Genomic DNA, 26,224 nt, shown 5'->3' with positions numbered 1-26,224 from the left:
CAACATTTAGGCCCCAAAAAGTCCCCTAACGACATCGAATGACTATTACTCATCGTTCCAAGTTTGACTTGGGAGGGGCAGAAAGCAGAAGCACTAGAATAACAAAAAATAGCACCGGGCAGTCCTGAGAATTAGTCACTTTTGATGCGCTTCTGGATCGGCCTGGGCCGCATAACTACTAAATGTTCCACCAAATAACAACACAGATGAGCGGTTGAGATTATTCCAAAGCGCTTCAACCACATTTGGAGCAGCGCTCTTCATGTGGATCATTTCCGAGGTGAGCCGGAGACAATGGGCTCTTGTCTTCCTAATGACGCTGATCAAGGTTTTAGCACGTGAGCTAATGGGCCTCTGCGGGTCACTCATCCACCCCGTCTGATGAGCACTTTCCACTATAACACTAATGCTAATGCCGTCCATTGTTCTCTTAACCCTCGGAATGACACTTCCTAGTGCTAAAGGAAGTCAGCATTTGGCAATTAGCATTAGGAAAAGAAGAAATCAACAACAACAACAAAAGGACTTAACTGCACCTCAAAGTAGGGTTGGTATCATACCATAATTATGACTTTGATATACCATAAATATCACAATACCCAATACTTACTTACTTACAAATATAATTACAGTACATTACATGTCATTTATCCAAAGTGACTTACAATAAGTGCATTTCAACCATAAGGATACAAACTCAAAAGAACAAGAAACAACAAAGTGCAATTTCATCAAATAGGCCAATTTACAACTTGCTATAGCCATCATAAGTACAATTGAAGTGCTACAATTTGTTTTGTGTTTTTAGTCAAGGTGTAGACTGAAGATATGTGTCTTTAGTTTGCGACAGAAGAGAGAGCTCATTCTACCATTTAAGAGTCTGGTTGATCTTGTGGAGTGTGTTGCTTTCAGTGAGGGAGGAACCAGCAGTTTGGCAGATGCAGAGCAGAGAACCAGATACCAGAATTGTATGCAATACCACAAATTCAATATTAGACTGGTACTTTATATATTTATAAGTTCATACATAAAACATGTATGGTTCCCTTTTTTACCAGCTTGTTCCTGCCCAGCTTTTTGAAAGAAATGGTATTAGTATTAGCTTACAGCAAGATATCAATGAAAACTATAGTGCCATCATAGCATTTATTTATACACAACTTTGTACTCCCACATTTCACTTTCTTTCCAGTAAACCGAGGACTGTTGACAAGGGCTTGTGCACTTGAGGCCATGGCCCAATCCCAATCTCCCCCCCAAACCCTAACCGTGAACCCTCAGGGACTTAACTCATGCCACGTGGTGAGTGGTTGAGTGTGAGAGTCCGCGAGGGCTTTAAATTGTGTAATATGAAGGGGACAGGACTTTGCTGCTCATGTCACGTCACCGAGACAACATCAACCAATATGATTCAAAGTTTAGACCATTTATTTAATACTTTTTACTCTTTTTACTTTTTTAAAGATTTGAACGTCTTTTAGGCTGTATTTTAACATACAGGTACTGTACCGTTTTAGTACCGATACACTGCGCAACATTACCTCAGAGGTTATGAAATGTGTGTCAAAAGAGAATTTGACTGTGGTTTTATCGCTTGGAGTCAGTCCTGATGCTGGCGCTGTGCTTCAGTGACAGGGTAATAGGCTGTGTTTGCTACCCAGGGCAGGTCATACGGCTGAATCACACTGGCAGGCAATGCTATTTCTTTACGGGACTAATGACAAATCCTGTTGCACCGGTGAGCTCTCGGAGAGTTGCTGCATCTGGCTCCTTTCGACCCTTCTAAATAAGGTCAGTGGGCTGCTAGGGACAGACGGGTGGGATGCCCCCCCCCCCCCCCACACACACACACACAATCCTCTGCAATGCCCCCGCCACCAAGTTTACACTTGTCTCCTCGAGCTATGTTTACATTGGAGGTGAGACATCCCCATCAACAGCAATAACAGCGCTCCAAAGCCATTAAAAGGCATGCTTGGTGTGTAGCGGGCGTTTTGCTGGCTATGGGTGCATCTGTCCATCATATCTGTCGTATAAGGCCACAACAAACAACTGAGAGCATTTACCTGATGCAAAAAAACTCTTAAAAACACGACAACACTGCAAAAAATTCATGCGCTTAGACCCTCTGCGGGCCACTTCCACTATCTGCACCGCCTCTCCCTTCAGCCAGCAGTGAAGAGGCCTGCTCCACTTCTCCAACACTCAGCAGCTCTGTGGTGAGAGAATGCCCACCCAGTGAACCCGCCCGGCTACTCACATTGCAGGCAAGTGACTAAGAAGGCAGTGAGGTGGGTGAGTAGGTGCTGTAGGTTCTGTAGGACCTGCAGTCGTGCTTCCTCAGGCCCTCTCTTTAAGCTCACCTTTTTTATCCGTGACTGTTTCCTCCCCTTTTGTCTCCCTCAATCAGTTATCAAACCTACACACAGTTATAAACTGCTTCACCTGAGCTCTGAGGTTGATATTATTCACACGTGAGTGCCCTGTAACTCACCTCAGACACTGAAAAATAGCGTCAACAGAAATATTTTTGCCTGTACAGGACAGCGGTGGTATACCTTCCGTTGGTGGTAAAACCCTCTTTAATAGACTGGTGAGGGAACACAGACCGGACAAATGTTACATTAGCTTTTGCCAAATCTACATAGCAGGTCAAATTAAAAGTCCTCGTCAACTCCACTGTCAGACTCCTTCGCGCCTCAGCTGCAGACCTCTAATAACGGCCACCTTCCTCTTTGATTAGTTTGTGTCCTGGCTGGACAAACTGAGTGGAGGGGCTGTGAGGATATTATTAGAGCCACTGCCTGAAGGTATTCGGCCACATTTAAATGAATACCACTTCAGCAGCTCATGTCGGCGATGAGACCGGCCGGGCGCCGTCTGAGCCATCATCCACCTGCACGTGGCGCCGCTGGACCACACGCACACACACTGAGTATGATAATCATTTGTCAAGCGGCGGCAGGCCCACACTGTTCAAGTCCGCTCTGTGTGCTGCCAGACGACAGGATCCGATTTTACAGCCCCATCCAACTCTGTCATAGATACAGTGGGACGCTGCGAGCTACGGCTAACCCGCCACAAATGCTACCGGCCTTTCTTTCCCACTCTGTGGGAGCAACGCTCTCATTTAAAATGTCAGGAACACTGTCGTCTTTTGTGACTTGGGTACACACATTTCAGTCCACTGCAGCCCAACAGCTGAGCCGCGCCACGCTGAGGTGTGTGTTTAAATATACGCAGTGAGCAACAACGGTGTTATCCAACCTGCTTGTGTGTGTGGCCCAGGTCTATATTAGGTTAGTGTAGCACAGGGCTGTTGCATTTTAGGAGCAGGTGACTGGACATTCCTGACTGTATTAGGCTTGACAGTTTACTGTGGGGGAGTACAGAGCGGGGGAGAGTTACACTGGGCCACGAGGAGGGAGGCAGGGAGGGAGGGATAAAGAGGCAAACAATTCTTCAACTGGAAAATCTAATTAACTCCCGCTTACCTGTTAAGTAAACCTTACTGCACAGAATGATCTGCTCATTCAGCCCAACGCATCAGTTCATTAAAGGACGACTGTTTTTTACAGTGTTTAATATGCGGATTAATACAAGGTGTGTGTGTGGGGGGGTGGGGGTGGGGGGGAGGACAGGAGCTGCTAATGGCTTAAAAAGACAAAGCTGGCCTGTCACACGCAATGCTCGTCTGAAGTGATGGCGGCCCCGGGGAGGCAGTGTCACAAACTGTCAGTGAGACTGAGGGAGAAGAGGAACGCAGAGGGCAGGGGACGGGGGAGAGGACACACGAACAGTTTGAAAACGATGGTAGAAAAAAAAAGGGAGGAAAGGGAGGAAACAAAAAGTGCGAGGTCAGTCGTCAATGGCGCGGCTCTGAGCGACAGATGTCTCAGCGAGGGGACGGGCCGCAGGGCAACAGGCAACACACACTCAAACACAGATTCACGGACAGCCCGAAATGTGGAAATAAGCCAGAAGTGACTTTTTCATTATCCGTCACGTCTGATTTTGAAAGGGTTGCAAGTTCCCCATTTATAGCAATCAGCGGGTCAGCACACCTCAGAGAGGCCCGGCTGAAGATCCAGGTCGACAACCTACTGTGGCTTCACTAATTCTGACACTAACGTGCTAAAGTGCAGCGAGGGCTCTTTCCTCATGCCGTTTGTTCTTTTTTTCGCTGGAAAAACCCTCCTTTTCCGTGGTATTTTGTCAGCAGCTGACCACTCTCCCTCATTTCTCCTGAATGTCAGCTCTGTCACAAGACAGCCGAGGGCCCGACGTCCCGGACGACCCCTGACACACAATGCGCAATCAAACGCACGGCCCCGGGGCCTACTGCTCAGTTGTCACAGTGGTTTCTTGTTAGTCATGTGAAGCAGGGAGAGAAAGGGGTTAACGCCGTTAAACCTTCATCCACAAAAGCTCTTTTGTCACCTCAGTCCTCCACTAACAACCCCCCCCCCCTCCAACCCCACCTCCAGTGGCTTTCCTCCCGTGTGATCGGGGAAGGGTTCGCCCCTTCTCCCCACAACACCAGCCTCAGGGCCCACTGTGGCTGAAGAGCAGTCAACCGGTACCGATCACACCATTACCCTGCTGTTAAACGACCTTGGGGGCACCCCCGCCCCCCCTTGGAGGGACACCTACCAAAATCTGTCTCGCCAAACCAGGCGAGACAAAGGATACATGTGTTCGTACGTGTTTACAAAAACCTCAACTACAGTGTGCATGAGGGGGTCAAACTAGTCCTCTGTGCCCTTCCTCCTTTAACTTATGACCGCAATGACTGACGCGCAAACTGGGCGGACTGAATTTTCCGAATTGGCTGAGGCAGCGGGTCAGCGCGGGCCGCTGCGTATGGAGATATTGACAAATTCCCTCATTTGTCCATTACGCCCGGAGGTGCCGGGAGCTGTGTGGGCGCGTGCCCGGTTGCCGTCGCCCCCCCCGGTGACCATTAGCCCACCGTGTCGGAATTCAAAGGGCGAGTATTGACGGTCCAGCCGGGATAATCGATGGGCCTGGATCTCTCACCCCCCCACTGCCATCTACGGTAATGGGCCTACAGCGGGATTCTGTTATATCACCTGGCTTGGTGTAAGTAGGGCGAAATGAAGCCGGACTCACATGCTGAACTGATTGATTGGTGAGAATAGTGTGCACCAACACACCTGCCAGCTGAATAAAGACGTCACTGGGCCTTTCCCTTGTTGGGCTCGGTCCGGTTCTTCCCCGTCCTGGTTGAGTGCCCGGTCGCGGCTCCTCTGGGCCGAGAGGCGGAGCACTGATCGAGGGTTTGTCGTACGCCAACAGGGTGGGACGCCGATTACCCAGATTGCACCGCAATCGTTGGACTGGACTCTCGGGACTATTCCATGTGATGTCACCCATAGCGTCATTCATTAGGGAACAGCCAGATGTTCTGAGGAATACAGCCGCCTCACTTTTTTTCACTTTCAGTTTCCCCAAGCAGAAACATGTATCACAGATGTGTCCCAGGGGTAAAACCTTCAGCCTCCACAGTCTGTTTTTTGGTACATATAGGCTGTGCTTGTGGTTCTAGTTTTTTTGTGTAACAAATAATATTCTATGTATTAAATATCCCTTATCCGGGTCAACTTCCAGAACTGAGATGCACTGATCGATCAGTTGACGATCGAAACGGATCATTTGTCAACTGATCTGCGACCGGCAGATCACATTTACACACACACACACACACACACACAGAGCAGTGTGGAGGTTCTTCAGCTTACGCTTATTTGTCAATATTTATAAGAGAGAAACAACCAACTAAATGACATACTTACTTTACATTCATTCATTCATTTCGCTGAGATATCCCAGTGACTAACAAAGTCCTTCAAGTGAGAGAAATTGTGAATGTGGTGGTCATAAAATTGCAAATTTGATTCCCGGGAAGCAGGGACTCAGTCAAGGAAAACCAGCATGGATAAAAGAGGAGCTGGCCTTTTGTCTCCCTGACACTACGGTGGCTGAACTGGGTCAAACCGGAACTGTGTTCTCACCCCGTGTGCTCCCCGTGGTGCAGGGGGGGTAGGTGGGGTTCCACTGGTGGGTGCGTGACCCTGAACACTGGCCTTCCTGTTCGACCGCGGAGATGCGCTCCGTAGCCGAGAGAAAGAGGGAAAGAAAGACGGATCTGTCCGAGGAGAGGCTCTTCTAGTTACGCCACCAACATGAGTGTGACTCGGGTTTACATGGATAGATCGATCGATCTATCTATCTATCTATCTATCTATCTATCTATCTATCTATCTATCTATCTATCTATCTATCTATCTATCTATCTATCTATCTATCTATCTAGATAGATATATGTGTGTATGCAGGTCTTGTCACACAGATCAGAGATAACACTCTGGCTTTTAATAATCTCAGCGGGAGGGGGCACATGTCAGTGTCTTGCCGTGTGCGTGTAGCTCGCTGAAAGGTCCTGGGCGTGTGATTGATGGGAGCTTTAGCACAGCGCACGCACACACACACACACACACCCTATGGAGGTGGGTGGAGAAAGGGGGTGGTCATATGCAGCAATGCTCTGCTAACATTATTCATCCCAAAGTCATCTGTAAGCGTCGAGCCCATCGCTCCCCATATTGATGGGCCGGGGAGCGTGAATTACTCACTTTATTTACAGGACTAGCCACAAAAAGTCCACTAAAAGGCAGGGAATGGAGTCAATTCACAGCCTTTTTCCATTTGTCTCTCTTCCTTTTGTTATCATGGCCGTCTTGTGTTTGTTACATGGATGATGGAGTGACTCAGAGAAGGAGGCCGGGAGAGGGCGGCTGAGAGGGAAGGAATGAAGGGAGAGAGCAGGCAAGGGAGGAGGAGAGGTTATTTTGGAGTCTCTGAACTGTAATCACCACCTACAGCTGCTTCCTCCCAGGTGCTCCGACTGGAGCGGGAGGGCTTGCTGGCTCTCCAGAGGAACATGAGCAACCCGTGTAATAGTGGTGTCCGTCTTAAGTTCATAATCATGTGTCACTGCACAGCTGAAACCGCATTCTCATACCGAGTGTTCTCCTGTCTAATCTCAGCAGTAGGAGGAAGCTTGCACAACTCGCCTAGCGTTGACTTGGGGGAAACAGCAGCAGCCTCTTGAGTGGAAGCCCAGTGTCTCTCTGACATTTTGCTGACACTTCCTGGTTCGTGATCACGAGCGTTTATACTGATTTGATTTTGTCAGAAGCAACAAATGTCTTCCCCCTAATGTTCAACCGTGCTCCCCCTGAATGCACAATCTTCCACTACAACGCACATCGCAATCAATAACACGGCCGACACCCGCTGACCCGCAGTCCATCACAGGTGCTGCTGTGAGAAGCATTAAAGGGCCAGAACCTACAATACATCAGGCGCTGGTTCACACGAGCCACAGAGCAACTGAAAAAAAACAACCTCCATATGGAAGGTTGTGGGCGCGTCCCTGTAAGTCATCCGTTGCAGCCTCTCGTTATTGTCCAATAAAAGCAGCTGGCGCCATGTGAGCCGTGCGTGTCACCGCTGACTGTCTGCTGCTTTTGCAGCCTGCGTCCAGGAACCCGGTGAGAAGGCAGATTAACGCCACCGCCACGGTGGATACACGAGATGGCAGCGGGGTGGAGGAATAGCAGTAGGACAAATGAAAGCAGCAATGCCGGCTGCCACGGTGTCTGGCTGTTCTAAGGAACAGGCAGCCAGCACAGGAAAGGATTCAAAAGAAGGCCTCAAGTTAAGCCTCAATGACTCGACCACACAACTGAGCCAACGGAGCGCTGAAGCTCTTTAAAGAAGAAAAATAAACTGTCTTTAATTGGTTAATCGCGTGCCGCTTGTCATCCCGCTAAAACCGACTAACCTGACCGGTAAGAGCGGCGGTGGCATCACAAAGACCGCCATCCAACCGGCCCGCTATGGATCTGCACCTGCTACTTTACTGTGATGCCCCTTATGCACAGGGCTGGAGTGTGTGTGTGTGTGTGTGTGTGTGTGTGTGTGTGTTGGCTGTTCTGGACCTTCCCACACGGTAGCTTTTTGCTAACAAGAGAGGTCTCTGTGAAACAATGGCATGGTGGGTTGAAATGTGTTGTCTTTTAATGTCCCTTAGGTTTCTGTAGCTTTAGTATACATAGATGCAGTTTTTTAACCTGTCAGCCCTGCGGCGTCTGGACACAACAAAGGCCTCATCGGGGATCTTGGTTCCCCCGGTGGTCTGATTGAGGTTACCAGAGACGCTACGCACGACATGTGCGGTTGTTCAAAGTACCTTCCCTTGCACAACACACACACAAAATTTCACCAGCAGGGCAGAAATGCTCACATACACAGTTCGTGCCCCCCTCCCCCTCCATGGCGTCGTTGGCGTAGCACATTGCCATTCTTAACCGTTATCTCCTACCCCTCCTCTCTGTATCTCTCCTTTTGCTACAAGGTGGGAGATGCTGATATTGTGTGTTGTGTGTGTGCGTGTGTGTTTGTACCTACATGAAGTACTTGTGGCTTATATCTTAAGGAAGATTTTGGCTCGCTGCCAGCTAAATGGCATGGGGATATTTGCGTGTGTGTGCGTGTTTTATTGTTTTTGTGCCGTTGTACCTTTGCTTCACTACAAAATGATTGAATCCTCAAATCAAGATTACAATTTTTTCACTTTTTGTCACTTCAAATGTAGCTAGAGACCAAATTTGTTAAACAAGAAAACAATCACATCCAAACATGGATCTGAAGTAAATAAACAGGGGCGGGACTTCTCACTAGTCTATCTGTAAAGATTTCCTTCACCCATAAAGAGCAGAAAAATTACATATTTTACATCAGAAGACGACTTGCAGACAACACCTATACTGTGTCTGTGCAGCCTCCCCACACGGCCTGTTTACAGGTATCAAAGGAGCCCACACATCACATCTTCCTGCCCCCCACGTCACCTAGATGAGGGCTGATCACATAAGACATTGACGGAGATAACGTTAGTTTAGGCCTTAATGCAGTTGGCGTACTGTGGTTTGTGGTAATGTTTCAGGTGGTTGAACAAGTAAGTGAAGTCTGCTCTCTCTACTCTTCTAGTAATACCGGAGTCCACTGTATGTAACTTACCGCTGCACGTGACGTGCATGACTTCTCCCACCTCCTCTCCCCTTAGTGGTTGGTTGACTGTTTAGGAAGTATGCAGCAAACACGCATTTCTTCATTGAGGATCATGCTAATTTAATTGGGCAGCCAAAATTGGATTAATTGTGCTGCCCTAGTCTAGATGCAATCCCACTGCAGAGGTTTGGCCTTATAATGGGGATGGGGGAGAAAAACAACTCCCATGCCCCTTTATTGGGAATGAATAAAGGATGAGTGGAGTCTCAGACACTGGGGTTAAGACACCGTTTAGCACCTCTGGCCCGGCGCCCAGCATTGGTTGGAGGCGGGAACGGAGGGTCGGGGGAGAGACTGCAGATGTGATAATGGCTTAATTGTGAGAAGACATTGTGGCGAAGAAACCAGCGGCGTTAGGACGTGCAGCTGGGTATTCTGGGAGAAGATAGGAAGCAGACACCGGGACAGCGGGACGGGCTGTGGGACCTGCCGCAGCAGAGCACTAATGGCTGCCAACTGCCTGGGGTTACGGCATCTCGAAAGGCAGGCGGCACCTGTGCTCAACCATCACATCGCTACATCAAGAACCAGCATGATGGATGAGACCACTGCTGGGAGCGGAGGGGGGCGAATGGGTTCAAACTATTTAATGAACCTGAAAAAGGTCAATTATCTTAAGCTTAGAGTCGTCTGTGGAGAACGCGTTTTGACCGCACATTTTTTCCCCCTCTCGCATGAAAACTCCTCGTGCACCTACATAACTTTCAAACTGGGCTTGTGTCTTTGAGGAGCCGCGGTGATGTCTGGTGCCATGTGACACGTGTGAGTGCATCTTATTTTAGAGTGAGAGGTTGAGATAAGGTGCTAAGAGGGGTGGGGAGGAATGCTGGAACGTCGTCCTTGTGAGCCTCCGATGCCGTCCAACCCCCCAGATTTAATTCTTTGACTGTGAGCGTTTCACACCGACATTGGAGGAGAATACCCCCCCCCCCCCCCCTGCCCCCCTTTAACGCTGAGATACACTCTCCTACATGCCTGTAATTGTCGGTCCTTTGCTTGTGAGTAGACTCTCTTGCTCCCTCTCTGTCCCACACAGCAGTTTACTTAGCTGCCATGTTTACATTCCTGTTCAGTCAGCCTCTCCCAGGGGAGCGTGACTGGATCTAAGCACTGTGGCTCAACCTCTCTCTCTCTCTCTCTCTCTCTCTCTGTGAGTAACATGATGGTTACACTTCAACATAAACCGGAGACTTGTTGCTTCCGACGTTTTCTCGCTCTGTTTTTCTAACAATGGAGGAGAACTTGTCGTCGGTTCTGCAGCTGTCCCGCGCGGGTCAAAGTAAAAGCGCCATTGGGCGGGGCCCCCACAGAGAGGCTAATTGAATGGCACTAATGGGACGTCCTGTGCGCTCGGGTCCCCGGCCTCATCGTTAGACTGACTGGCTCCTGTGGCCTTCGGGCAGGAGTGCTGTCTGTACACTCTAATGACCGCTGACTCACTCAGCATGCAGCGCTCGCCACCACATTAGTCCTGCCTAGAATAGCGGCCGAGCACAGGGAGATGAGAGAGGGGTAGCCGGGACGTGAGGCGCCCCCACAGTCTCTGCCCGGAGTCTCTCACTCCGCGATGGGATGCATTTGTTTTTTTTTGTTCAGTTCAGCACTGTTCTCAATAATGTAATTATTGTTCACCCTGAGTGGATTGCCAATTTAATTCACCTTAGCCTCGACTCCGGCCACTGTTGGGATAATTGTCTTACCAGTGTGGAACTGTTATGACTCATAAGTGATGCCACAACGCTACTGGCTAAAACAGGAAACAACATTTAAGTGTCCATAGAGATAAATCGATATCCACTCAAGTTGATTTCAATCATTCGCTTCGTGGAAGCGCTGATGTTATTAATATTGTGATTAAGTTTTCATTACAAGCCGTCAAGTCATGGGGGAACAGTTTTACAAACAAAAACTTTCTAATACTCAAGTACAAGGACTGAGCACTTTTATCTGTTGGATAAGTGTTGACGAGGGAGTTGTTTGCCCAGTTGAGATTCTACATAGATCATCAGCGGTGAGAATCGACTCTGATGGGACATAATTCAACCTGCCCTTAACGCAGTGGGGTGGAGGTGCTGTGGAGCTGAGAAACATGGCCTTCAGCATTCCCACTCTGATGGGAAGGTACCATATTTTTGTTCAGCTGGCTTTATGACTTCACAAGTAGCAATAACGGGACCGAATAATGAGCAGCTAATGTCGTTACTGCAAGTTGAGATGCAGGAGTTTAATGGAATAGCCCCGTATCTTGGGAAATATGTTTATTTACTTGAGTTAGATGAGAATAGTGACACCAATATAATGTGTGGAGGCGCGGCCTTCACGCAGCATAGTAGCTTAGCTTAGCAAGAGTCGAAACATGGGAAAGACAGCCAGCTTGGTTCCACGTGAAGGGGACAATTTCCGTCCAACCAGCAACTCTGAAGCGTACTGATGGACAAACACTATCAGCATTGTCTCGTGGAGTTGTCCTAGAAGTATTCTGCTACACAGCTTTACATAGCTGTAGTTTGTACGCATGCTTTCTCTGCTGATTAAACAAAGAAGATGTACAGTGTTAATTACTAGACATATTTGGTTAGCTTTGGAAAAAAGCCATGCTAGCGGCTTCCCTGTGTTTCCAGTCTTTATTCCAAGCTAAGCTAACTGGCTCTGAGCTTTCGCTCATTATTTTCCAAAGTGGTCTCGATTCATCTAGCCGAACTCAAGCATAGAATATCCATCTCCCAACCACCAAAAGTATTTCTGTAAGTGTCCGAGCCAAAGGGCCTTACTGAGCTCACTAAGTGAAACAGAGTGTAACAATGCAAAGCCTGGCTCAGCAGATAGCTACGGGTTAACCAGGCAGCAACACCCACATGACGGCCGGACAGAGGACGGCTCTGTGTTCCGCTGGCCGCGGGGGTGCGAGGAAGCCTGCGAGAGGGAGGTACGGAGACAGGGAGAGTTCTGTACTGTCCTTCCCTTCGGAAGGTAGCAGCGGATCCCCTCCGGCCTCGAAGCTTCCCAATCTAACAAGTGTTTTGTGCACAATGGGGGGGAAAGGCATTTGGCCGGATGACGGACAGATTTAATAAAAACTAAAAAGGCAAACAAAAGAGCGAAAAGAGGTGAAAAGAGATGGCAAGGGGCAATTTCACCTTTTCTCTAGAGAGAGAGAGAGAGAAAGGTGGGAGATTGAGGCGGGGGGCGCGGAAAGAGACATGGCCTGTCGAAGATACACCGGCTAAGTGCAAATCGATTACCTATGTGCAGGGCTTATGCAACATCAATGCCTCAGTGTACCGCCGCGAGGGCTTCGCTCAGCAACCCGCAGGAGGAGACTCTTTGAATCCTCACACACAATGTGAACTAATGGCCCGGAGAACAGCTGAGAGGACGGAGAGAGAGAGTGCATAGTAGGCCAGACGGAGGGTTAAGTGGGGAGACACCTGTAGCCCCGGTGACCAACGCTTTCCTCTCCTTCCCTCTTTGCCTCTCAGTGCACCCCCCCCCTTACAGAAACCCAGCCCATCTCTGGCCCCACTGGGACGCTGACGCTGGCCCGGAGACGGCTGCGCTTAATCAATAGTGCCAGGTTGCCAAGACAACCTTGATTTCCTGTCGCTGCTTTTGCTGAGCGACACCGGCAATCACCGCCGGGTGTCCGTTGCACCTGCCGCCCTCTCCTCCCCCTCCACTTCGAGTTTCTCATCAAGCGCTCCTCACCCATCCCTCCCTCCCCTCCCTTACGCCATGTAGTCTCCATAGACAAAAGAGATAGACAGACGCACAAAGGCAAAACGGATTATACCCAAGAGGTCGGGTTTGAACAATCAAAACACAGCACTGCAAGTGAGGCCACATGTATACACACACAAGCACACACAAGCACACACACACACACACACACACACGCTTAAACAAACACAAATGCCTTGTCATCCTTAACAAAAGCGAGCTGTGACAGTTATCATATCTTCCTTGGAGGGTGATGTCATTGCACCTGGGTGGGGAGCATCACACACACTCACACACACACACACACACACACACACACTCGACTATCTTCCAGGAGGGGTTGGCGTCTCCTGTTTTTTTTTCTTTCCTTTTTTTTCATTAATGGAGAACTCATTAATCGTGGCTGATAACGAGGACGTGGGACAGGGACATGATTAAGGGGCTCCCTCTCCTTTAGCCGGGCGCCCTTGGGAATAAACGGCCCAGGGTGTGTGCATGTGTGTGTGGGCCGCATGTTAAAACAGGTAAAGGACACACAGCGAGCACTATCTCTAGGACATCTGTGGGATAGGACACATGTTTTCACTTTCCCGCAAGAGTTTTTTTAACGCCGGTGTGTGGACTCCCCGTAGGCGACGCAGGTTAATGCTGAGGGAGATGGATCGGGGAGTCACACAGAGGAGGTTTGAAACAAACAGACTTCTCTCCCTTCCTCCGTGAGTCCCTCTGATAACTGGGCATACAGAGATATTCTGTGTTAATCAGTCTGTCTGTGTTTGGTGCATTAGTATTAGTATTTTATTTTAAGGGACAATACATAGACAAAACAACCAGAGAACGACAAATTAGGGAATTACAAACCAACAAACAGATGCATGTGCACGTAGGTGTGCGTGTGAGTCTGTATGTGTGGCCGAACCCTTTTGAGATGGAAAACATAAAGGAGGCAAATTAAATACCAGGTGTTTCTTGTTCTCCTGAGTTTGTACCCTATGGTTGAATGCACTTATTGTACGTCGCTTTGGATAAAAGCGTCCGCTAAATGACATGTAATGTAATGTAAATGTCTATGTGTGTATGTAACCATGGGATTAAACTAGTTTTCAGGCAAAAATACCTGAATTAATAAAAATAAAACAAGTAAACAAATAATATAACAATAATACATTTCAATATCAGTATGATGGCTAGTGTCATGTTGGCAAAACCTAGTAAAAGATGACCAGACGGAGTGGTGTGTTGTATTGTAAGTGAGAGGTTGAGGTGGATTTCCTGTATATGTATACTGTTCCTTGATTTCCACTTCATGAGGATAGTTTTCTTGGCGACACGAGGAGCAATCAGCGGTTTGTTTTGCACAGGTTTATTGTTGAAATGTCTCCTAGTAAGCCCAGGAAAACACACAATGACCCAGATGTCTGCCGTGAATCCCCTTTTTAAACAGTTTTTTTCCAGCGTAATGAACTGTATTAATTGATATTTAAAGTTTAGATTGAATGGATGATTTAGTTGCAGATATTCCAAAAAGTGCTTGTACCCAATGTCAAACATCTGAACCAAGTGGAGGAATGAAATGAGGGTATTGTTATTGAAGATGTGTTTCAAATGAGTGACGCTTTTAGTGGACCAGGTGCGGAAATTAAGAGGTTTATTGTGGCTTAGAAATGCACACACGGTGATACAGGAGGGTCGAAGTTTTGAATCATAGAATATGGAAAATCTGTGCTTTTTCTATGGAGTCCGAACAGAGGGATGCACATGCATTTAGCACATACCGTCTAAATGATAGCACTACTTAGAGAGGGGACACACTCTGAGAGGGCCCCATTCTGTGGAAATGAAATCAAGTTTTACCCACATTGATCATAAAAACTAAATCAATTAAAAAACAATAGCATTCTAGAGAATCAAATACAGCAGAAAAAGACAATAACACAATATTGCAATACTCAGTATTTTCATTCTCTGCTATGTATAAAGAATTAAACTCCATAATCTAAGGTGCAGTCTCTTTTGTCGAAAACTGAACATCCATAGAGGACACAAGTGCAACACAGTAAAATTGGTTCTTGCAAACATGCATGTTCGGTCGAGCAAACAAGTGTTACATAATGCTGAAAAAAGGGTTCGTGCAGGCTGGGAAGCAGGAAAAAAGAAAGTTGCAGATGACTAACTAAGTGGTATGGCGACGTGTTTCTCTCCCAGAGCTGACAAAAGCAACGTAACTGATCCACAAACACAACAAGGTGTCATGACGTCTCCACCGGAGAGCAAAGATTTGTGCGCGTGCACGGGGGCTTTTGTTGTACAGCAATCGCTTAGTCTTACACACACATTAAATCCAATCTGTCTGGACCGGGACCCTAATCCCCTCTCTCCATGGCCACGGAGACGAGCAGACAGTAATCCTCCATATTTGTGTATTAATAGCCAGAGTCTCAGAGGGGGGCCCTCTCTCTCTCTCTCTCTCTGTGTCTCTCTGCCTCTCCCTATATATATATACACACACAGTGTGATGTATGTTTTATTAGTCATTTAATCTGCTTGTTGATCAGAGGACCTGGTCCATTTAAACCTGGCTTTTAATGAAACTATAACCAGTCCTGTCTGAGGGATAAGCTCCCCAAGGACATGGGGGAGCATGGCTGGGTTCAATAGACTCGTCATCAGTAAACAGCTTTACATCAATGCTCTGTCTGTCACGGGGGCAATACAATTATTAGTCGTAACTGAGCCGCGGGCCTTTTTCCTGAGAACAGGGCTAGATAAAGCCTGACCCAAATACACGCCTTCTACTTTGCTACCATAATGCACTGCACGCTTCAATCCACTCCAGTGTTATTTCTGAGGGGGTACTTTGGAGCCGTTGACGGTAATGAGCGATAATCCACGCTGGCCCAGAGGAACCCTTAGGGCGCTCAAGGTGCGCCGGACCCCCACTCTCCCACCCCCCCAGCCCAAGCAGACGGGGAGAACAGCGGATGAGATTCCTTTGCGCAGAGATGGTCTGCTCACTTCTCGGCCCGTCTAGACGCCGTGCCCCCGCTACGCCCCACGCAACGTCTGTCCCAATTCACAGATTTATCAGACGGCCGTTCGATCAGAAGGTCACCGCTCTAAATTAGCAGGCAAATCGGGGAATGAAGGGGGCGGGCCGGACTGGACAAGAGGACCATTACAGTCTGAGGGATACTGCCCCCTCCCATCGCTTGACCACGGCCCCCGCAGTCACCGGCTCGTTGTGTCACACGACCGCTCCTGCAATCTTTGAAACTCCAATTTATACGATTCTCTCTTTTAAGATATTTGCCTCTTACAGGGGGGTGGCATCGGTGTGCGTGCAGGCCCCCGTTTTACGGGAGGCATCAATCACAGTGACTTCCGCTGGATAAATAAACAAACAGCTCTTGAAACATCTGGTCGGGAGAGATAGAGAGAGGCACCCTGGGGAGACGTGTGGTTTTCCTCTGAGATCTGTTGATTGGGAGGAAGCTCGGAGGGGAGGGCCGAAAATAAAGAGGGAGAAAAAAAAATACCAAAAGAGAAAAATGAGAAGAAGAGCATGGGAGAGACAGTTCACACTCGGGTCACAATTCAGGTGGAGGCCGGGAATGGACTCGCAAAACCACGTGCAAAACACTGAGCAAAACAAACACACACACACACACACACACACACACACACACACATGGCCTTTAAAAGCATTGCAGCCGGACCATGTGACTCTCACGGGGTAGTCTCATGGGAGCATCCCCCCACCCCTGATCTACCCTGATGGACTAGAACAACAGGAAGTGAGCCTGGCTTGTAACACCACACCTACAGACAGCCTCACCCCCTCTCCTACACACAGAGCCCCCCCGGTTAATGCGACCCATCGGAGGACGCCGTTCATCAGTCGTTGCAGCCAGAGTTAGTTTTGATCTCTCTAAGTGTTCTGCGTGGCGCGGGGGGAAAACGGTGGCATCGTGCCCGCCGTGGCTGCGTCGACCCCCCCCGGTGCGAGAGGCGCCCACTGCCTGCCGTTGATACAAGAAGAGGCCGAGGCCAGGGGGGGGGCGTTCAGCAAGTGAATGGACCTTGTTTATCCAGGCCCCTTTTGGGAAGTCAGGACACTGCGGTGAATAGGAGCCAGTTAGCAGCGACGGCATAATAAGACCGGGGGGGGGGGAGGAAGTCATTGAAATTCAACGCAGGACACTGTCAAGGCAAACCCCTCTTGCCAGCTGTGGCGGCAACTCAAAGGGGCAAGGGACCGTTTTTTTTTGGCCAACGTTAGGTGAGCAATGAGCAACAAGATTGTGATTGTTTTCTCCTGTCAAAGATGCCAGATGGAAGGTTTGAGTCTAACGTCCAAACGGACGCCGGGGCTCTTTCAGCTGAACAAAAGAGGCCAACAGGCAGGCCGAGTGATGTCACCAACTTCCTCATGAGAGGGACACTGACATGACTCCCTGAGGTCTGTGTGTCATGCCGAGTTTAGGAAGTTTCAGAAGAGGTCGCTCTCAATGGAATAAGGTAGTCTGCAGAAAAAGGACAGAAAGGCCTTTCCTTCATTGGCTCAGCCTTAAATGCGCAGAGCCAAATCTTTTTAATGTGTCTGAATAGAGATGCTGTTTTTTCTTTGCCCTCTGTCTGTGATTCGCTTCCCAGGCTTTCATGTTGTTTTTTTATGCTCCCGGTTTGTGGTCTCCGCAGTCCATGATGAGGAGCCTTAAATAGGCTGCCACAGGTGCTGGGGTGGGGGGGTTGTGAAGGAGGGGGGGGGGGGGGGGAGTAGGTGGCCTGGATGGGAGCAGGGCCGCAGGAAGCCTCTTGTTTTTGCAGAGATAAAGGGCTTTCAGGTTGCATCCTGGGCCGTAATCTCTCGCACACTTCCTGGTTTTGTTCCCGGTGAGGCCGAGCGAAGACGAGGGACTAACCTTCGCCCCGAGAGGTTGATCGATCGCTGCCAATGAGACAGGATGTGTGTGTGAGTGTGTGTGTGTTTGTGTCGCCGGCGTGGATTTGAAGAGCGCTACAAAGAGAAGGTTTGGTTTTGAGCCGTGTTCACCCTCAGCCCTCGATCGGGGCTGATTTATGGTTTCATTTTTTTTTACGAGTGCCAGTTCATTAGAGGAGATTATAAAAGTGTGTGTATGATTTCTTTCCGGACCTCATCATTTGCTTTTAGGGCACAATAACGTTGTTCCAAGCTCTCACGGCCTAATTACAGAGAAGATAACGCTCCCTTACTTCAAATTCAACTTCCTCCTTAACTAGTCACTTAGAGCTGGCCTTGTGTTCAAAAGGATCCATTTATGGGGAAATTTGCATGAAAGTGCTTTATTGAAAAGTTGGCGTCGAGAGGCGTGAACTTCACAAGAACAGGCTACAAGTTTAAACATTTAAGGGGAAAAAACATTCCTCCTCTTTGTCTAAGCTATCACACATTCTGTCTCTCTCTCTATTCTGACCGTGTCCTCCTTGAGAAGGCCGGCATTTGACCGTGAGCCACACCCTGTTCTCCTGCCAGAGGAAACTTCCAATCTCCCTCCCTTGCTCTGCATCGCTCTCTCGCTCTGCCTCTCTCTTGCTTTTTGTCTAGTGTTATTTATGTGTGCTGTGCAGCTGAAATCTGCATGTCTTACAGCACCTGCTGGTGCAGGACAGTCAGAGCCAAGGCAGAGAGGGAGAGAGTCAATGCATGAGCCACGTCATGGGAAAGCGACTTAGCTGATGATGAGGAGGGTAGCGTAACGGGACAGACAGCTGATGCTGCTGCCATGTAGATCAGAGCAGCAGGGCAAAACAAACAAACAGTGGATGAGCAAGCACTAATTGATAGTGTCGTACGACTCCAAACGTGATCAATTAAAGGCTGCGCTTCATTGACTCTGGGGCTGAACTGCCAAGCGGCAGTTTAATGAGAGAGGGAGGGGGTGCTGTCAGTGCGAGCAAGGAGACAGATGTATGGCCGCCTGGCTACAGGCTGGCGGGGGTATCGTCTCCCTTCGCTACACACACAACGCGGGGGCGGGACGCTGGTGTGTTTTGACTGTAAAAGCCTTGGCGCTTGTAGAGGTGAGCTTAGCCAGGACAGGTGGGCTGAGAGGGGTCGAAGGTCACAAAACCACTCCATACTTGCACCAAGACACTATATTTCACAGGGAGCCCTTTGCGTTCCTAAACATCAAGATAGCGGTGGCTAGACCAAAACTGTAGTCCACAAACCATTGGCTGACGTCAGAGGGACCACCATCCGTTATCCTCCCAAGGCCTGATCAGTTGCCCCTTAGGAGTTCCCTCAGGATGTCCAAGCTCCTCCCTCTATCTCTAAGGCCGGACCAACCCCCCCCTAAAAAGCATGCCCTCTTCTGCCTGTTGCATCGGCAATCTGGTTCCTCTCCGTGACAAGCCAAAGGTCACGGCCGGCAGTGAGGGTCGGAGCGAGAACACTGATCTAACTTTGTGTTTCAGCAACAAGCACGATTAGTAGAAAGAACAGTGGCACCACAAGTGAGAAACATATCAAGAGACAATGTAATAAACGGTTAATACAGAGGTATTTGTCACACATGGCCAGCCCTGTTGAGTCTCTTAAAAGAGGAACTTCATGAAATGGCACTCAAACTTCAACAAACCCAACTGACTATCCAAAATTGGTAAATACTGTACATTTTACCCCAAGTACAGAATGATTTCATTCCCTCTATTTTTGTTTGCATCTGTTTAATCCCGATTTGCTCCCGGCTGCAAATGCGGTTATACCTTTTCATTTACAAAGACACAGTGTATCTCTTCTCCTATAATATTCAATGAGTGTGTCTGGACTGTGCAGCCTGCTCCGGTTAGGTCACAGCAGCAGGGTCATGGGGAGCCCAACAAAACACTCATGAGTTAAATGGGGCAATGTGGATGCTCTAGCCCCCCCTCTTCTACTGCCCTCGCCTCTGTTCTCTCCACTCATTAATGCAGGGTGAATGTTTATCCATGTTGACATTCAACATAGCAGCCGGCCATCTCTCTGGCTAACAAACAAGGAGCCTGAGGCCTTTTATCTTTTTTCTGCAGGACCTGTCCCACGCTAGTGTAGCGTAGCCTAGCGAGCCCAATGCACAGACTCACAACAACGCCACAGTCGGGCTATGCAACTGCAATCAGTATGCAAGTATGAAGGTGTACCCCCAGAGGAGGGCCATTATCGGTCCTGCGTGCTACGGAGAGGAAAATCAATATGGTCATCATAACGGGCTGGCAGAGAGTCAGACGTGTTCAAAGCACAGTACATGGTGGCGGATTCCTCCTCATCTGATTTAATTTCATCCCTGTAGACGGGAGACGCTGAGGGACTGTGGTAAGGTCAAGCACATTTATGTGGACTAGACATCCAACATCTATGTGAAAAAAAAGCCATAAACACAAGCTGGCGTAAGAGCCTTTCACCGGGCCGCCTTCAGCCTGTTGTGTCGGTCTCGTCTTTTTCATTAACCGCTCCACTGAGGACAACAAGGAAGGGGGTAGTTGGCCGAAAATAGGTAGGAGGCCGGGAATGGGTAGGAGGAAGATGACCGGGTGGGGAGGGAGGGGGGTGGAGGGGAAGCCACCGAACATGTGATTAAAACACACATCTGCAGGTGGCGTTGGGCACTCCATGCACAATATTTACAGGTAAACTTTTCCTCAAGTATACACAGTGCTGGAGAATATTAGCTCTAACCCCCCCGCCCCACTGACCTAACAACAGGTGGAGAGGGCTGAGAAGGCGGGAGAGGCCATGGTGGGGGCTTGGGTGGGGAGGGACGGTTTAGGTGGAAGGGTGTAGTTGGAGAGCTTGTGAGGTTGGAGTCATCTTGCGAACACACCTGTCTGCCAATGACTCACTGCTCTGGAATTGGAGGGGGGGGGGGGGGCTTTTTGGCTCAGTTGGCTTACATGATACACTTAGTCAAGCTCTCCTCCCCACATTGCACAGCAACACGTACTTGCCTCCACCATTTTCTGTTTTGGTATCGGTGAACTGGGGTCAAGGATGTCAGAGCTGTTGCAGACTGACCCGACTCACTCGGCAACAGCAAGCATGTCAGTGTGCATGTCGGTGTGCGGTTCCTTAATGATTTCCAACACTGGCGAGAGGCAACCCGGGCCGCTCTTCTCAGTAGGGTGGGTGCGGAGTGGGGCGTTTTGCACCAGAGTGACGGTTGTGTTTTTGCACACTTCACTGAGCTCCCACTGCCTCATCCCTGCATAACCCCCCTATGTATGTGCTGGACAATCTGGCTGTGTCAGTGTCGGTTAGGCAGCCCCCACCCTCACCGCCCCCTGACATTGTCCTGTTGTGCAGATGGCACGATGGACACTCATGGCCCATGTTTGCAGGGTATTCGGGGGAAACTCCTGTCAGCTGTACCAAATTAAGCCTTCACCCTGACATTAAAATAGCACACTGGGAAGCACATCACCACTTCAGAATACACTGCACAGAAAATGCGGCGAGTCGGCGTTAATGTTAGAGCGAGCAACCACAACGCAGGCGGAAGCGCAGCTTCTGAGGCAAATATGTCAAACAGGGGGCTGCGAAGCGGACTCTCGAGGGCCCGAAGGGCTCCGTGAGAGAGGGATTTGATGAATTCTCCAAACGTTCCGCGGATTCCTCCCTCGCAGGGACCTTTGGGAAAAGAATGGGTCATATGCAAATGGCATGCACAGTATGGAGGAGAAGTTTCCCACAAGCCGAGTGTGAAAAGGGCTCTCCCTCCCCATGCCGGGCGTGCTGAATGGGCCTTTTCTTCTGCCGCTGAAAGTGTATGAGGTAGAGCAGGCAAACTGCAAAGGTAACTAGGCTCTTTCTCCTCGGGCTTTCTCACTAAAGCCCGAACACACAATGGTTCATTTAAGCATTCAGCCACGCAAACCCCAATAAAGCACATCCAAGCGCAGTTAAGGGGGTTACTGAAACTGACTCTGGTTTAAAACTCCTGCTTTACGGAGGAAGAGCACCTCTTTTTATAGGCTAATGCCCTCGGCCTCCATGGGAGCGGCTAATCATTAAGCCGCCTTAACAGATGTGGGAGTGTGGTCGTACATCACATTATTTTAATTCCGCCGAATGGTCAGATGAGGATGGGCCTTTTACTACCCGGATGATGATGTTGAGGGATGAGGCTTAGCCACAAAAAGATTATTTATCCAAAACACCATCCTCATCTGCATGGATTCCTTTTAGGCTTTAAGTGCAAAACATCAGTCCCAGCATCCACACAGGTCTGTGAGTGTCACGCTTTCCATCTGCCAACGACTGCCCCTCCGGTCTCACCTGTTGTGAAATTCTCTAGTCACCTCAGACCCCCCCAGCTCCACAGGGGACATGGAGCCCACAGTTTAAGGGGTCAGGGAGGAGTGGACTGCGAGTCGGAGGGAGCGGAGGAAAAGCTGCAGCTCCAACGCCCTCCCCTTCTTCTTCCGTCTCCTCTCTCTCCTTTTCATTGAACAGACTTTAACACAAACACAATTGGACATGCTGGAACCCTCACAATGGCACCGGGGGGAGGGAAAGTGAAGTCATACTCTAGGCACGCATGGGTGCCTAGGTCAGGGGGCAATGAACAGCACCCCTGGCTACTGTGTCTTAACCCCTCGAAATAAAAGACAATCTCTGGGAAGGGAAGAACGATAGAGACGGTGGAGAGGGAGTTGAAGCGGGGGTGGGTTGTGAGGGGGGACGAGGGGGGGGATTCCCCTTCTTACTTGGCACTTTTAAATAAAGCTGCCGAGGAAGTTGGTGAAAAGCGCCGAGGTAAATGAAAAATTTCCTCCTCCGCTAAACTCTTCCCACGACAGGGGTGGACCTATTTAAATGTAAACAGATGTTTTTTAAAAGCCTCAAGTGGCATGTGGAGCCGCGGAGCCAATCTCCACCTTCTACGGGAGCCTCCGCTGTAGCCCGGAAGCATGGCTCTCTCCACCCAACAAACTAGGGTTGAACCACTGTTTTGTTTTTATTTTTCTTCCACAAACCTACGGCATGTGGCTGGATTCACTTGTTTCTAGACGGGGTGAGCGGGTCCGGGGGCACTAAGTGTAGTTTAAGTATAGTTTTACCAGGCCAATAAACATGTTCCTCAACATCACATGAGTAGCGCCAAGCCCACAACCTCATTTTCCCTATTTGATGGATGATTCATCAAAGGTGCAAGTGTGTGTGAGAATACCTCAGAAGGAGAGACTGGGTGGGGGGGGCATGGAGGGAAGAGAGCGACACAGATTAGGGGGTGAAACAAATGATCCATATGATACTGTCAAATAAATAGAAATCCCAGCTACCTGTGTACACACAATCATTTGCAGTAGTCTCGGTAACACCGCTCCGAACACATCAGCCCCCGGCTCCTCCTGAGCGCGGCTGCGGAGCCGTCCCAGTCCCCTGTTTATTTTTGCACAGAATGTTAACACTGGGCGCATTCCTCTATTCCCAAATTGCTGTGTTAAATTACCGTTGGAGGGAACGGCTGCTGTTCCCTAGGGGAGCAGGCTGGAGGACACGACAAAGGAAGCGGTAGTATCCCACCGATTGCAAACACCTGTCGTCCAGCGGGCTGTTAACACCTCTCTGTTTACAGCGGGGAATGGGGCTCACCTTGATCCCCCCCCCCCCCCCACACACACACACACACACACTGGCAAGACCACTGACCATAACAAGCTGGGCACAACTTGAGAGCTCGCTTAATTAGCCCGAGCGCCGGCGATTTTCTCTCTCTGAAAAAAGCCATTCATGTTTTTTTGCGGCAAAGACAACAAACCATATTTAAACACCAAATGTGTTATGACACTGTACCAAAAAGCAAGAGGAATTCCCTTAAAAAAGCTGAGATGTCGATTAACATGACAGATCTGCAGTCTTGTCAGGAGGTGGCAGGAAGCGAGGACATTCAAAGCAGACCTCTTTGAAGCAAATGCAAATGAGGCAATGGAACAAGGGGCACATCTGTTTGGTTAAGGCTGCAACTTTAAATATCAATAGGACCGGCATCATTTAATCCAAACTGTTTCAGTTAAAGGGGGGAAGCAACAAATGGCCGATAGATTAAAGAAGAAAAAGAAAACAAAAAGTCTCTCCAGAGTAAATAAGACTCCCTTTCTCTCTCCCCCGGGAGGAAGGCGGAGGACCAAACCGCGCACCTTGACAGCGGGACCGTTATTTAAGGTTCGAGGTGTGTCCGCACCTTGCGTGCGTTGCACCGCACACGCGCTGCGGGGACGGAATGCGAGGCTCCACGCAGCCCGTAAAGAAGCGAGATGACAGCGGAAAACAACAAAAAACAACAACACGCCACTCTTCACATCAGTCACCGGGCATCTACCGAAAAATTACACCACCAGCAAACCCCCACGCGAGAAAAACCCCGTTTGGTCCCCTTTACTCCACGGGGGGGCACATAAGTAGCGCCTGTTAGCTAACTAGGCGACCACCACTAACTGGCGGACAGCAAATAACAGCCAAAAGTATTTCTTTCTCTGTAACATTAAAACAAATAATACCGAGGAGCGTGGTAAATGTTCGCTCTGCGTACTGACGACAGCCGACCACGTAAATACACAGTCACTTGGGGTGTTAAAAACTTCTGACATTAAGCGAAATAAATACGTAGGTGGTTAATAGACACAAGAGAGCTTGTGACCGGGACCTCCGGAGGGAGCATAACAGAACCTTTAACTACATTAATAACACTATTTCGACCCCTCGGGGAGCTCGTCGAGCTCCGCGCGCACACACGCAGAGGATGTCGTGTAGCACGCGGGGCTGCGTCGCAATAAGCGATAACAGAAAGCGAGCGCGCGGAGCGGCTGGTCCCGCTGCCCTTATATGGGCCGCGCTCGCCCCGCTCACACAAGCAGCGCGTGAGATCCCCTCGTCCTCCCGAGCCTCCGGCCGCCGGCGTGCTTCCATGCGCGCTGGTTCTGTCGCTACCGAAAAAAAACCCGTACGGAACAAAAAACAGGGCAATAAGTTGGGAGGGTGAAGTAGAACGAGACCTGTAATAAAAACAGGCTTCGGCACAACACTCGTTTTCTTCTGTTTTCTGTCATTAATAGATGAATAGTGCGGTCTAATATGAGTGCACGGTTAAATGGGGGGTGGGAAAAAAGCGTTTTGTCCGCCGGTGCGGTGCAGCAACAGTGTCCTGCCGCTACCTGCTACTAGTGAGCGAAATAAAGGAAGAACAAGCCAAACAGTTGCGTTCACTCTGCTTCAAAAAGCAAAAAGCATGTCTGGGACGTGTTCGACACAACAAGAAAAGCAAATTAAACATTTTTTTTTCCTCAGCCCCCAACTGTAAAGAAGAAACAATCCGTCCGTCGAGGTCCGCAATAACAATAACAGGTCCGAGTTTAACGTTGGGCTCGAAAACTCGACAGAATGTAACAAAACCAGTGAGCACAGAGTATGCGAGGCGGGCGAAAGTGTACTAAAAACGAGTAAAAGAAGTGCTGAAGTGCAGCGAGCAGCGGTCCGCTCGCGGGCGGGCGAGGTGCGAATAACGGTTTCCCGAGCAGCGGACCGCTAGGCGGAGGGAGCGACGCGACCAGGTATAACGGTGCGGCGCTCCCTGCCTACTTCACGCCACTTTCGGTCACTAAAAAAACGGACTCGCAGGCTGCCAAACTTCTCGCCGAAATTACCGGGACACAGAGCGGTCTCTCGACCGTCCCCCCGAAACGACAGCCGCGCGTCGGAAGTCGCCCAACTCACCGTTGTTCCTCCTCGGGTTCGCCTGCTTTCTGCGCTTACACCTGGGGCCATCCGCCATGATCCTTTCGCTGTGTCTAAATGCTGTCGGAGAGTCACCTCCTCTCTCACCCCCTCGCCCCCCTCCACTTCACCTCCCCTCCCTCCACTTCACCTCCCCTTCTCCGCACCTGGTTTACGACACACTCAGCTTTACGACATCACCTTCCCGCACCTCCCGACCCGCACTGGCCGGACCGTTCGGCGGTATGTAGTGGGAGTGAGAGGGATGAGCCACACACCAGCTCTCTGCCTTTTAAACAACCATGGGAAAAGGTGCACGTCTATAGGTGATACCGCTTTGTGTTCCTGGTGGCTTGCACTCATTATAACCGTCTTATGCTGTATGTATAGCCCAGAAATACTTACTTAATCTTGTTTTTTTTTACTTTTTAAAATGTTTATAAAATAAGACAAGGTAATGTGATACATTTAGCTATATATCATTTTAAATCTTACGCACACAAACACGTTATTACTTGAAGATGAATTAATTCCTGACATAATCTTGCTGCTCAGCTTTAACCTCCCGACCTGTTGTTTACATCCATGCATGTGTGTGCGCGCATAGTAGGAAGG

General features: G+C 49.3%; 1 protein-coding gene across 1 annotated transcript in view; it reads right to left on the bottom strand.

Moving 5' to 3' along the window:
• Window positions 1-26,224, bottom strand: part of zeb1b (zinc finger E-box binding homeobox 1b) — a 43,686-nt gene extending 17,462 nt beyond the window's left edge. Inside the window, exon 1 of the mRNA XM_040167031.2 lies at window positions 25,610-26,224. Within this exon, the coding sequence (XP_040022965.2) occupies window positions 25,610-25,667 (58 nt within the window). The 5' untranslated portion in view covers window positions 25,668-26,224. The remainder of the gene's footprint in view (window positions 1-25,609) is intronic.

This window comes from Gasterosteus aculeatus, chromosome 21 (assembly GCF_964276395.1).
Source record: "Gasterosteus aculeatus chromosome 21, fGasAcu3.hap1.1, whole genome shotgun sequence".
Lineage (NCBI taxonomy): Eukaryota > Metazoa > Chordata > Actinopteri > Perciformes > Gasterosteidae > Gasterosteus > Gasterosteus aculeatus.
This window is presented reverse-complemented; position numbering and strand designations above follow the sequence as displayed.